At 27.3% G+C, this 15,142-nt stretch overlaps 1 protein-coding gene across 1 annotated transcript in view; it reads right to left on the reverse strand.

Moving 5' to 3' along the window:
* Nucleotides 1-15,142, reverse strand: part of LOC113551464 (protein trachealess) — a 119,739-nt gene that overhangs the window by 84,443 nt on the left and 20,154 nt on the right. Inside the window, exons 2-3 of the mRNA XM_026953716.1 lie at nucleotides 14,079-14,111; nucleotides 3,269-3,313 (exon numbers count right to left, since the gene is read on the reverse strand). Of these exons, the coding sequence (XP_026809517.1) occupies nucleotides 3,269-3,313; nucleotides 14,079-14,111 (78 nt within the window). The remainder of the gene's footprint in view (nucleotides 1-3,268; nucleotides 3,314-14,078; nucleotides 14,112-15,142) is intronic.

Genomic DNA, 15,142 nt, shown 5'->3' on the forward strand with positions numbered 1-15,142 from the left:
TCTTGTATTGTATAATGTTTGTCTGTCTGCAGTGTTCTCGTCACTGAGGATATAATATTACGAATAAGTGAAGAACACGTCTTTCTATGTAGTGTACTAGTATTATGCACGTCATATAATAATTCGCATTGCAACTGTGATATCGAAATAGTATTGTTTTTACTTAAAATCTATTTGCACCGATAAACATTGATTGTTTAGATTGTGTTTTTTAAAGCATTTACAATAACATATAATACGTATCAGCCAAAAGTCGTTTGTAAGAGTACTTATTACTAAATATTAGGTTAATGATATTAGTTTTTATATTTTATTTATATAGTAATTACAAAGGGAAAACTTATTTACTGTCCTAGTAGCAAAGGAGAAAGAAGAAAAGTTCAAATTTGTTGTATATAACTATATAAGTAATAAATGTATAGTATAAATATTTTGGGAATTTTTAGATTTGTAATGTTACACTAAATATAGTTGTATTGCCTTCTTTATTTATTATTACACAACATTGGTTATCAATGATTGATCGACTGTGTAATTTTTTATTTTAATATAACCCCCTCACTGTGTTTCTCAGTGACTTTTTATTCGATTTTCAACGTTTTATTTCATCACTTAAGATAAAAAACATTACAAAATATATACTACATTATAATTTCTTAATAATTAATGGAATAAATTATTTGTCGTGCATTTTTGGAGACAACCAATTTAAGTTGATCTCTTTGATATCCTTAGTACATATTTCACTAAACTAAAATGATATTAAAAAGCACATTCAAAAGTACATATATATGCACAAAGTTATTAGAATATAAATTTTATGACGTAAAGTCGTATAGATTGTTTGTATTTTAACGTCTAATAATAATAAAATTGTCTTTTGTCGATTATTTTAAACCTATTTTCATTTTGATTCGGTATAGTCGCCAGTCGGATAACAATATAATAATGCCTATGTTCTGTTTAAATATTTGAATAGTTCGTCCATGCCAGCGAAGAGAATCGTTTATGGTCAACGGACGGACTATACGGGGCCTCGTGCGTGAAATTTCCACCGACGAAATTAAGACATCCCCTAGGTATATTAGCCTTTAACAATGAAATCAGAAGATGATAAAAAAAAAAAAATGTGAGTAGGTATTTCCCATTAGTGTGTGATGTGTGCATACAGAAATCGGCCGTGAAGCGAACCTAACTGACGGCACTTGTCCGGAACAATGCCATATTTCAATAAAGTGTGGTTTTTGGATCTCTCTGTGTATTTATATTATAGTGCACATCCTTGGAAAATTGATTGTTTTTATTGCTTATGTACAAGTAAACAACGATGGGAAACTGAAATCAGCCATTTAGTATAATGCTATTATACAATATAGACGGATGTACGAATATATTATATATACGTACCCGTTTACCGATATTAGTCACAATAGTTCTTCAGAACTCAAAAGCAAACCGTTTCAATAACAAATCATACTTTCAACTAATTTGAAAACGGCATAAATAGTTCCTACTTGTCTGCTATCACCCAAACAAGAGGCCATCCAAAATTGTATAGGTACTCAAATAAATGTAAATAATTACAATAAAAAAATATTGTGGCATAGGTATTAATAGTTAATATACTTCATAATTACACGCAAATAAACACACTAATAAATTGGCAATAATAATACGATTTTATAAAAATCTTTTATCTACTAAATTTTAATTGTAAACAATTATTAATTAATAACAATGCTAAATTCTACTGCGAATAATGTGGAAATAAATTTTCGAAACGATATTTTAAATGAATGTTTGTATATTAGACACTGAAAACTATACATGAAAATATAAAATAGTAACATCAACTAATACGTAATGATAACATTAAAGAAAAATTGAATTCAACTTTTTAATTTTTAACTAAGAAGTGTTTCCCTCTTTTCTGTGAATAGATCATGTATATGTCCAAGATATAAAATATCATTGAAATGCAGAAAAATATCGGTAATAAATTTAGTTTTTATATTAAAGACTACCAACGGTCGGTTGGCCTATGTTTGTGGTGTAACAATAACAAATAAGTAGATTCCAACATACAAAAAACACACTATAGTATATCACTACTATATTATTATATAGTTTCTCATCATTTTTTATTGACAATCATGAAAGATGCATTAATGCTAATTTACTTTTACTATTATGAGATATTCTTTTCCTTTTCAAAACACTTTTTCGAACAGTATCGAAGCGACAAATGTAGGACATGTACCACAATACGTTTATTGTTCAAAAATCTCATATCGCATTAATTATTAGGTATTTTTACTAAGTTTATACAATATACAAGAGTAAGTGAAAACTTCTAATATCAAATTATTTAATTGATCTAAACACATCAACGAATATTGCAGATCAATAATTTAGATTTTATTTATTTATTTTTAATTCAAACACTTATTTTTAGAACGCAGATTTAATTTTTGAACATATTAATAGCTTATGTATGGTGCGCAATGCAAGTTATCGTACAAAAATAAAATATATTAAATTATTAAAGCTTGAAACTACAAAATTTACCTAGAATTTCAATTGTTGTTGATGGACAAGGCTATCGAATTAAAAATTGCATACAGATAACTTAAATCACATAAACGATAGTTGATTAAACAATAAACCAACGGTAAATATTAATAGTACACTTTATTTGAATGTTACCAATTACATAACATTAGATTCATTAAAAATGTGTTCTGCCCACAATTAATATTATGGTGCTTTTAATAAACATCAAATAGTGCTTAACATACTGTGTAGACTGTACACCGTAAATGTAGTTCATATAATGTCTTCCAACAGAGTCCGTTGACCGTTGTTTTTATATTTTTTTTACTTTTCTAATTAATTATCATCATCTCCAGTCGTAGGCGTATCTCAGACTTATTGCGTTAACCTCCAAAGTCCTCGGCTGCAAACAGCTATGGATTTTATCCTCACGAAACCAGTATAGGTACGCTCTGTCGTATAATATATACATATGTGTATAGATATACTGTACATGAAATTAAACGCATATTTGTATTAATGTTCTTGTACACGTTATTAGTTAGTGGGCAATAAATTTTAGCAGTCAAACCGGACATTTGGGTGCCTCCTGATAATAATTGATTTGTACACCGGGAAAACTATCTATTCTATCGAAACACCTATATAGATACGCATATCGTTTGCCCGTTTCCGACATTACATCATGTTATAAAATACATATATAATATATTACCTGGCATTCACCGATGGGGAATGGCCATCTTCAGACAACGGTTTCCTATGTAAAAAAAAAAAAACAACAAATTAGAAAAACAGTAAAAAATACATATTGCTGTAAAGTTATTGTATTTTGTACATTTTTACAATATTGTAAAATGTATTAAAAATAGGCACAGTTTTTTTATTTTATAATAATTATTACCTACTCAACATAACAATTCATTCATGACATCATTCATAATCATAATAAATAACAACACATATATTATAATATGTGTCAATGTACCCGTAGCATGTAGGTACTTTTATCTAAAAATGTAAGTACCGCAGATTTATTTTAGAAGTTTTAAACATTACGATTTCAAGGCTAACTTGTTAAATTTAATGTAATTTATTCGCAATATAAACCTTAAGTTAAATAGATAATTAAAAATATGTGTAATATGAATACTGTTTTAATTAAATGTTTTAAATTGTTTTAATTTTTTCGACTATATAAATAAAATATTATTAAATTGATAAATGAAGAATGATCATCCATTTTTAAATAATATTTTAAATAGTTATTACGTTTATATTTTTTGGAATGAAACATTAAGAATATTAAGAATTATAGTTTGTCAAAAATTGTGTTTGTATATCTCCTCTCTTCAACCCTTCACGGGTAATTACTTTGTATTTATTTAGCACATTATAATATTTGAAATCAATTATTATAATTCACATTAAATAATAAATTATGATTCTAATTAATACTCTTAAATTTTATACTGTAGTTTTGTATTTTTTTTCGTGTTTTTGAAACTTATTCCATACAAATAAACATAAATTTTTTTTAGGAATATTTCAGATTTTTTGAATTTATTTTTAAACTTAATTGTAGGCTATGGCTTACCATGTTATTTAATTCTCTTGTGATCACCCATCCGAGAAGAAGCAACTGGAGGAGCGGCTTAACCCCAATGTAGAATTGCAACTGGTGCGTTCTCTTTGCTATGCCATGCCCCAAAATATTTAATTAAAGTCTTTAAAATTGTATTTTTTTTGTATATTTACAAACATAGAATAAAAATAGAGGGCAAAAAGTTTATAAATAGTTAATTTATGATAATTTTAATGTTTTTTAACGATTTTACAATTTTAAATAAAATTTAAAATATAAAACTTTTCAAAAAATTTATTACATAAGTAATTATTTCCTAAAAAATATCTCTTTGTAATAATATATATAATATATATCTTATTATTACACGTTACGAGTATATTACCCACAGACATCAACTACTATTTATTAAGGTACACTTCATCTATACAAATTTTACAAGAATGATCATGTATGATAATTATCTAATCTTTATTTATATTAATTTATGTATTGCTGTTGGGTAGTTTCTTTTGTCAAGATACGCATGTCAAAAAATTATCTTACATGCTTAATGTAAAAAAAATGCATAAATATATTTACAGATCATAAATTAAAAAATGATGATTGTAAAAAAAAATCTTAATTCATTATTTTAATAATCTACATTGCATAATTATTCTATAACAAACTATACAATAAATTGTACAAAATATTTTATTTTATTTATAATTTAGCTAGGTACACAAATTATTATGGAAGCAACAAATAAATAATAATAAATTTATGGTAAAACCATTTTGAAGCTTTATATACTTTTATATCAGCTATTTTTTATGATTTATTTAAGCGATGTAAGCTGTCTATCGAAATAATTTTGCTTAAAAATAATCTATAATTTATAAGTAAATTTCGTTTTTACGATGAATATTCATTGGTCTTTGCGTGTGTGTACTCTGTATTTTTTTTTTATCAAGGAAAGTAATATTTTATACACAGATATTGTGTTACCTCCAGATAAATGGACATTTAATTATTTTAAGATGTTTTATTAGTAATTCATATAATTACTTCATACAGTAATAATCAGTAAAAAAAAGTGCTTTCGAGAAAATAATAAATTCTTTATTACACATAATATTGTTTGTTTATATATTTTGTTATAAGATAGTATTTGACTACCGTCCAGCAGCTTTTTTAAAAAAGTATTTACCAGTCAATTGGTACCACGCGTAACTATCGTAATTAATAACAAGACATTTGTAATTTTTTTAAGACGTGTAATCTGTATAGGTTTAGTTTAAGTACCCTGGATACTTTCTAAACGTCACACGGATGAAGATCACGTTACTAATGGATAATAATTAACCACAGATACGGTCACGGTATATATATATTCACATATTTGTGAGGACACGCGAGCTCTAAACCAAACATTACACTCTCGTAAACATTTATTATAGACGCGAGGTTGATTTTTTTTCTTTGAAGTTCCTCCCATTAGATCGTCAATATAACTGTCTACAAAAATGGCCACGCTTATTTAGTATCTGACGACTCCTTATGCCTAGTTAAATAAACGCATATTGCTTAAACATCTATATATTGGTGAGAATAAGGAATTAACATCAGATTTAATGTTAAAGATCTAATATACTTATGCATATTCAAATCATATGATTAAAAATGATGAGATATGTTTTTTAAATTATTTAAATAGTTATACTCATAAGAACTAATGCATGTATTTAATTCGATTTTTTTAAATTATACTAAAAAACGGAATTATTTAAAAAAATAATATTAAATATAATATGAAAACAGTTGTTTAATTGTATAATAACAGTCTTAAGCTTTATTCGAAAATATTTTCATTTAAATCATAATATTATATAAATTCCCAATGTTTACAAATTAAATCGTCGTAAAAAACCACCAACGTTTACGGATAATTTTATTATCATTAAATTTGGTAACATGTTAAACATTCGTTCTAATATATTCAAGATAGTACCTAGCCCAATTCAGAAATATAATATAATATATTAACCAAAGGTACACTGAAAACGCACACTACCGCTGCTGTAATAATACCTATATATACAACAACAGAGGCGCGTTCGTGAACTGTATTCCTCGATTAATATAACTGTTATAAAAGTGACATTATTGACATCGGTGTTACCTGACAGTGTAACAGAATTAAAACATAATATTTTTTTTCAAATCACGTTAATAACATTGTCAATAGTCGGTTATTATAACCGAATGCAATATAAATAATATATACTGCACTATTGACTATTTTGTACTTGCAATTCATTATTATTAAATATACTAAAGTATTGTTTTGAAATCGCGTCATACACGACTATAATATATAAATGCCGTAGATATTATTATATTATTGTATGCGTGTGAGCGTTTGTGTATGTGTATGTATCTCGTGCCGTCATTACTCTTACACATTAGCCGACAGTGGTCGGTGGTGTGTCCGACAATATCGGATGACCCAGAACACAATGCACAAGACGCACGTGCCTGGGCTCATTTGTACGCTAAGTCACGTATTTACTGGCAGCTGCCATGCCGCGGTACGTGTGCATGCGTGTGTGTATATTCTCGCAGCTCCCGGTGAAACTTCGACCCTGAACGTTATATTTTGCATTAAACTTTCTGTCCGATGTACCACCGCGTAAACTGACTCGTGCAACACAACTTTTACCTTCTCCCGCTGGATGTAACAACAATAACAATTGTTGTTGGTGCCCGCTAATTTTGATGGCGCACAATTGATTAGAATCTAGGAAAACGCGTAATCTCCGAAACGATAAAATATTATGTGATAACTGCAGCTATATATATAGTGTTTATGAAACAATTAACTTAAAACCAATGCTAAAGTGAAAGGGAGGAAGAGCGCGAAGGGATTCAGTATAGGGTTATCTGCAGGTATAATGTATGACCTCTAAGAATAAATTAAAAAAACATCACACCCTTTGCGATTTTATTCGCTGAAAAGTTCAAATTTAAATGATTGCATTATATGATTTAATTTTTTTTTCAAATGTCCTCACCTGCTTGTATACATGCATTTAATCATGTAAGTCAGTGGTTCTTAAACTGTGGTCTGTGGCCCCCTGGGGGTTTGCGACACTCGTGTTGGGGATCTACGCGGGCTCTGCTGGTGTTCCGACCTTGACCCATAACGTAGGATATTTTGTAAAAAAAAAAAAGGTATTCAAAAGAAAATTGGTAATGGAGGGTCTGTGATTTTAAAAAGTCTTTCATTAGTGATCCGCAATATAAAATTTTAAGAAACGTTTATGTAAGTCGTATAATATATATTTAATTGTAACGGTAAAAATGATATAGAGGTCTCAGTCCTAATAACTATTAATTTTTATATTTAGACTGTCTAAAATCGATTGTTAAATTAGTTTAATTCGACTTACGCTTGTGTGTAATGTTTTTATCATAAGATCGATAACGTAAACGTGTTATACTATGCATTTATTAAAAAAGTTGATTACAGAATTAGGACCTTTTTTAGAATACATTTGACTTAAAAAATCGTTCCCAGAAAAATACACTAATAAAAATAAATAAATAAATAACATTGTAAAACAAATAATATACTCTTCCAAAACATTATTAATATAAAAACCATATTTAGAAATTAGAAGACGTGATTAAGATAATATTTGAATAAACAATATAATATGATAACTTTAATAATGGTTTAGTTTAATAATAGTATTTTTATTTCATGAAGTTTATATAAAAAAAACACTTTTAATGAGAGTTCATAGTGTTTAACTATAATAATGTTTTTAAATTTAATAGGTGCATTGATCTAAGTCATCTCAATATCTCAAACAAATATTATTAGGTCCTACATATTAATAATAACTGCCTTTCACTTATCAGTGTTTAAAATAGATATTTTTTTATCACCTGCAAGATCATATTATTGAGAGTAAACTTTCCGGTCTTAGACATGTTATTGGCCTTTTCAATAACAAAAGTCTGTAAGAATAAACAGTCGTAATAAATATTATTAGATAAACTTATACGCATATAGTGCATACCCCCCATAAACTGACATGGTATACTTTAGCCGGTATCTTTATTACTATAAGTAAAATTAATGTGCCAATTATTTTTCCTCTTGTATATTTTAAAGTGTTAAGTTAAAACCACACTATTTTTAAGTGAACATTTCTATTTTTATAAATATATTACGCATAGTAAAATATATTCATTCGTCAATTTAAAAAATATTATTTAATTACATATGACTGTAAGAAAATGAAAACTATTAAAAAAAAAAAAATTAGAGTTAATACATAACAAATATTTTAATTTCGGTTATTGGTTACTGACATAATAAAGCGAAATAAAAATTAAATTTTGTTTTGTCACAATTTAAAAGATAATAATTAGGTTTTATCAGAACGAATATCATAAGTTAATAGCTGCCTATGCTCTATAATAAATGATGAACAACATCAAAAGTTTTTTGTATTATTATTTACATCAGTAGACAGTATTTAGAAGACCACGGCTTGTTCGCACTGTTAAAAATAGTGTAATTCTGATCATAAAAACAAATATATTCAAAATGTTTATCCTTACAGATTTTTATTTTATGTATTTTCCATACAGATATTTGCAATAAACTCGCACACCATACATACGCGCGCGTGCGCGCACGCACACATACACAAATCCGGACATACAATTATTTCATTCCGTAAAAGGCTTCACCAGGTTGACGTTCTAACTACGTCCCTCTCCTCTATCATTATACAGTAGTTGACGGTCGTTGTTTTATGCGATTATTTATTATTATTTTTTTTTTCATTCGTATTTTCCCCTCTTTTTCTATTTTCTGTCTCTTTTTCATACCTTCCATTTACTGTTTTAATTTGAACGATTGTATTCCAATGTCGCCCTCAGACTACATGCCCACGTTTGGTCGTCTCTTTCCGCTGGCCATTACTCTCGTCAAACCAACACTAACCCATCATCTGTCCATCGACGACCGTTGCACGAACAGTAGGTATTTCCATTTTGTTAGTACACACACCATCATAACATATCTATACGGTGTATTCGCGATAGCCGTTTTTGAAAATATTTTGTCTGTGCTATTTAATTTGTACTACATGGTTAATTCTTATTTTTATAATAGGTACTATTGTAGTATTGTAATACATTAACCATACAAATGTGATACAGATCTATTAGCTAACTGTACACTCATCATATTATATAAAAAAAAAAACATGAAATTTTTACGTGAAAAAAATATTTGTAGATCACTAAACACATTTCCAACGGCATATTCAATAATATTAAGCACAAATTATATATATATATATATACTACAAAACATCTACTTCCTACTACATTATATTATAATATGATAAATGGAAAACGCTCAACACATTATTTTAAACCAAAAAAGTATGTTCGATTTCTTACCTGGTTGAATTCTAAGATTTAATACCAAGACGTTTCTAGATATATATGAAATATATGTTCATATATTAACGGTCTTTATGTGACAAATGTGTGATGGAATATACTGACTTGAAAAGAATAAACAAAATTACCATAAAGTACAAAAGTAACGGTTCGGCGAAATGTCCAATGCATTGCACTAATGACTGTAGGTAAAAAATGGTTTCAGATGTATGTACTTAAATTTCTTTTTTAACATAATAATGAAGATTATGAAAACCCTAGTGAAGTCTATTTGCATAACTGATTTTTGTTTTGTTTTTTGCTCTGGACAAGATGTTTAGTTCATTAGATGTTTTCCTATATGTATATAGTATATTATATTATAATATTATTATAATACGAGTAGTATAATATACATCATTACATCACTATACAGTATACATCTTTAAATTTTGTTACCTACATGAAATTAAATATCAACGATCGGTGGAGTAAAAATTTTATTTTCTACTATCAATGCTTCTGTCAATGCGACAATAGAAGAGGAGTTAAAATACGCATCGGATAGCATATAAATCATTGATCCTGGGAGTTGGGACCATTGTACTGGTCTCTCTATAAAAACAACATTATCTCGTAATGTTTATTTAAGACTGTCAAAACATAAATATTACTCACGATTGGCAACGGACAATAGAAATTACCTGTAGAAACGATTGTTTATATAAAGGGACCAAAAGATTCTGCAGTAGTACCTAGTATTCATTTCGGGATTATTTATTGAATACGGTTAACGGTGTATAAATGGGGGACACTAAGGGATACCATGGGAAATTGTAAATGAAAATGATATTGGACATAAATTTTATTTTCTTATTTTAACCATTGCCAACTCGATGCTTGATATTACTATAATACTGTAAATATTAAATATCGAAAGATACTTAAATGTAAACTAACAGAATTAACGCAGCTATTGGCTATGGCATATTTTCAAAAATTTAAAATTCTATTTATGTTATGTAATCAAATTATATTTAACTAGTGTAATATTATCATTGAGTTCGTTTACTTTTTTTATAGATGTTATTGTCGTATTATATTTTATATAACATTCGGAAAAAATAATAATTATCTTATTTATTATGTTCTTTTCTAATGATTCTTAAGTAATGAAAGAACTTCCTAACTCCTAACTATATTGATCTATCTATATTTTATTAACTCAATCAATAACTTAATAAATAGACTAAATCATATTTATTTAATTATATTTTGTTAATACTAAGTAAAATAATATAGGATATAAACTAAAAAATACTCAGTAACTAATTGCTTTATGCATCTTAAGTATTAAATACGATAAACGATTTCAAATACAAAGAAATAACTACGATTTATTTGCTATGAAGAATTCATTTTAGTAATGATATGCTCAATGAATGTTATAAGAACAAGATAAAAAGAATAATTAAACTGTGATTTTATAATTATTTTATTGATCAAACAAATTTAAATAATGAAACCTAAACATAGAACATTTTATTCTTATAATATATCAAATTTTGATTGAATCATTAAATATAAATAATAAATATAGAAATAACATTTTTAAGATCTAAATAACCACAATTTGTCCATATTATTAATTAATGTGTGACATATTATGTACTATATTACCGATATAGATAAATGGTTATTATAATTTGTGAATTTAATTTAATTTAAAATCATTATTTAAAGAAATAACTATACGTCTTTATAATTATTTTAATTTTTAGTCAGCGATTTATAAACATTAAAATATTTTAAAACTTCAATCAGTGGTATCATAAAAATATATATGATGTGCAATATTAAAAATTTAATAAGTAGAAAAAGGTGGTTTAAATAAGTTATAAATATATCAATACATTATAAATACATCGGATAAAAATGAATTATAAACACGGGACAAAAATCATGTTTGTGTCATTTATCACCGGTAAATATGAGAAAATGTAGTACATACAAGTTAAATCGTTCAATTTTCCAATCGATTTCATGCGATTATTTGTATACAAAGAATTAGTTACAGGGAACAAGGGTAAAAAAGTTGTGAATAGTTTTTGAAAAATAAAAATAATTGTATTAACGTGTAACGAAAAACCGATGTCTCATTATACTCTGTTATTACGGATGGCTTAATCATTTGTCATCTTACACCACCGGTTGAAACTCCCATCAACAACGATTATAAATCTGTATTATAATCGCGCAAAAGAATTTTCTATCTGTCGATTATTTTTGAACGCCGTGCGTGACACTGATAAATATGTGATGAATCGTTACGAAAATTATTTTCAAAACCAGATGTTTGTTTAAAATGCTACTGTTCTTCAAAAAAAAAACGTACCTACAGTTTTGGTCAAAAAAACTGTAAACGGTTAGACTTGGTGATTCCGCAGTAATAATGATAAAATAATATATAAGACTCGTATACAAGAGAGCAAGAGGCATAATGATCATATTGTATAATTCTAATTTAAACGCGCGTTTGATAACTGCTCAAATAATAGCGAAAAAAAATTACCCGTAACCAACATTTCCCACGCGTTTCGTGTTAATAATGTAATATATGTGGTAAATGTTATACTACACCATACTCATATTATACGCAATAATATTATTATGACGTATCCGTTTTAATGCAGATGCCTTATAGATGTGTTCCTATGCGGTACAATAGTTTTCGACGTCGTCGCCGTCGTCTATTGGACGGAATTTTCAAGTACATATAGGTATACTACCTACATGTAGCATAATATTATTGTGTAATTATTGTTCGAAAACAACGCCGCCTGTATTATATGCGATAGTAATCTTCGATATGCACACATTTCGTACAAATAAATAAATAATAATATAAGAAAAGAAAAAAAAAACCGTTGCTCCAAAACGGGGCGTTTCGTTTTGGAAAATCATATTTAACCATCCGTCATTACAGGTGTTTGTTTTCTATTAATTTCATTACGTGACCAGTGTTCCGATGGCATAATATTATCTCATGCACGCGTATAATGTATACATATATATATGTGTGTGTATATTATATTATATACAATAGATTATAATATAAATATACGCGCACGCCCGCCCGCGCCCGAACGATCCCATCGCGTTTTCGACATAATTATTCTATTGGTTGAACCAGAACCCGACAGAAACCGATGCGTTGTTCAAAAAACGAAATGCATATTAAAATGTAATAGCGATATTAGGTACTATCGTCGAATGGATTTTATTTTTATTTCTTATAGTTGGCTGTTTACCGGGTGAAAATAATACGAGTTTCACGATCCTGATCCCGTGCAGGTCGCATATTATACACCTATAATATATTAATGAATGAACTCGAACTGCAAAGAATAATAATTATCAAAATCTATATAAATATCTATATAAATCAATTAAGTCTCGACTGAAACTCGTCTTTCATAATGAATAACCAAAGTCATACATAAATAATATTATAAATCATTGCTTTAACGATGAAAATTATCAAAATTAATGATGAAAAAATAATATGCAAATATTTACGAATTTACCTATACATAATATACATATTTAATTTAAATCGAAATGTAATAAATAAAACATTTAAAAGTTGTGTTGAGATTGATTTGACGTTTGAAGACCATAAAGATCATTCCAGTTATATTTAAAATTTAAATTATAGAAGTTTTTATACACAATATATTTAGTAACGAAGTATACATTTTCAACTTTTTATTAAATCATTAAGTCCTATATACCTATCTATCTATGAATATTGATTAGGGTCAATTTTAAATTTCGAAAAAAGTATCATCAAGTACATATTATTAGTAAAACTAACAAATATATAATTAATTATAATATAATATATTAGGTAGAGGTATACCTATGTATGACGTTCAATAACATATCAATATTTTATATTAACGGTTTTAAATATACTTGATGGGGACACATTACAATAAACCGAATAAACTTAAACACATACACGTCATAAACTATTAACTTATATATCCAACAGTAAAAAAAAATAAAAATGATTTCGAAATTAATAAAATAAATTACCGTTTACTATCGGGTTGTATTAAGTTAAATTGGTATAGTGGATGATTTAATAAAGTGGATCCAGATTAAACCATATTGACATATTGTAGACGATTATGAAACGATAATATAAGTGAATCGTGTTATTTCTATAAAGCGTTAGATGCCTACAGGAGGTTTCTTGACAAAATGAAATTCCGGTCGTTGTGAATAAAGGGCAAATATTTCCATAATAAACGATAGGGAAGGAAAAAAAATCACGAAATTCCATATTATTATGATTGAGTTCGTAATTTTTATTAAAACGTTCAATTCCTTTGTGCTTATATTATTATATAATATTATAATATGCAATCGTTTTCAATGGAAGACTTAGCATAACATTTAAGTTAAAAAAAATTATGCATACCTCTCGGGCCAACACAGCGATTCATCGCTATACCTGAAATAAATAAAATAATAATTATTATTGGTGTTTTAATGTGAGTTCACGTAATAAAATATGAAAACAAATTTTCTTAAACTTATAAATACATTTACGTATGTTAAATAGAATTTTCCACATAACAAACTAAATAAATTCAATATTTTCATTAAATTCATTGATTATATTTGATAGATTATCATTTGTACCGAAATGTAATAATAATTTTTAAATACAAAATATAAGTACACAATTAAAACCAAGAGAGGATTAATATGTATTCAAAAGTAATTAGTCTTACGCTTTAAAGAAAATTACCGTGGAGGTCGTATATTATTCATTAAATACACGGTGTAATTTTATTTTTGTATTACGTTCAATCGATAAAACCGGTTCCATTTTTCAATAACTAATATTTTAATAATAATAATAATAATAAATGTAAATTTCTATGATGAGTTTATTCTTTGCAGCAATTCATTTTGACTGACTTAAATAATATAGTGAAAACCTTTTTGAACGAGACTCCGATCAGAACGAATTGTTTCACACGGTTGGGCAGTCCGGACAGAATTCCTTTATGTTTTAGTAATGAACTATATATATATAAATAGATCGAACACAATCAAATCTTCACTATATATCCTCTCGAATTTATCGCAAACTATTTTCACCTGGTTTTTTTTTTTATTCCGTGTTCTGCATAGGTAGTAATATCGTGTTGAGAAATTTGTCAGAACGGCCGATATTGTTACGATATCAATCAATATCGTATATTATGTTCATGATATATAGATATATTGCATACGGCGTATACGGTTTTTAGCGTCACATACAACGCGCATACGCGTATTGTTCTCTTTACCATAGTAGTATACTCGTATAATGTTATACTTCACACTGGATAAGTAACGAGAGTTTAAAGCCAAGAGAAATATTGCAAATATTTATACTTTATAGGTAGGTACATTTCAATAGGGATGAAATTGAAATTGTAATTCACTTTTGGCCCATTTTCTCGTGCACACATGTAATGTATGGAAAAAATC

The sequence above is a fragment of the Rhopalosiphum maidis genome, chromosome 2, assembly GCF_003676215.2.
Source record: "Rhopalosiphum maidis isolate BTI-1 chromosome 2, ASM367621v3, whole genome shotgun sequence".
NCBI lineage: Eukaryota > Metazoa > Arthropoda > Insecta > Hemiptera > Aphididae > Rhopalosiphum > Rhopalosiphum maidis.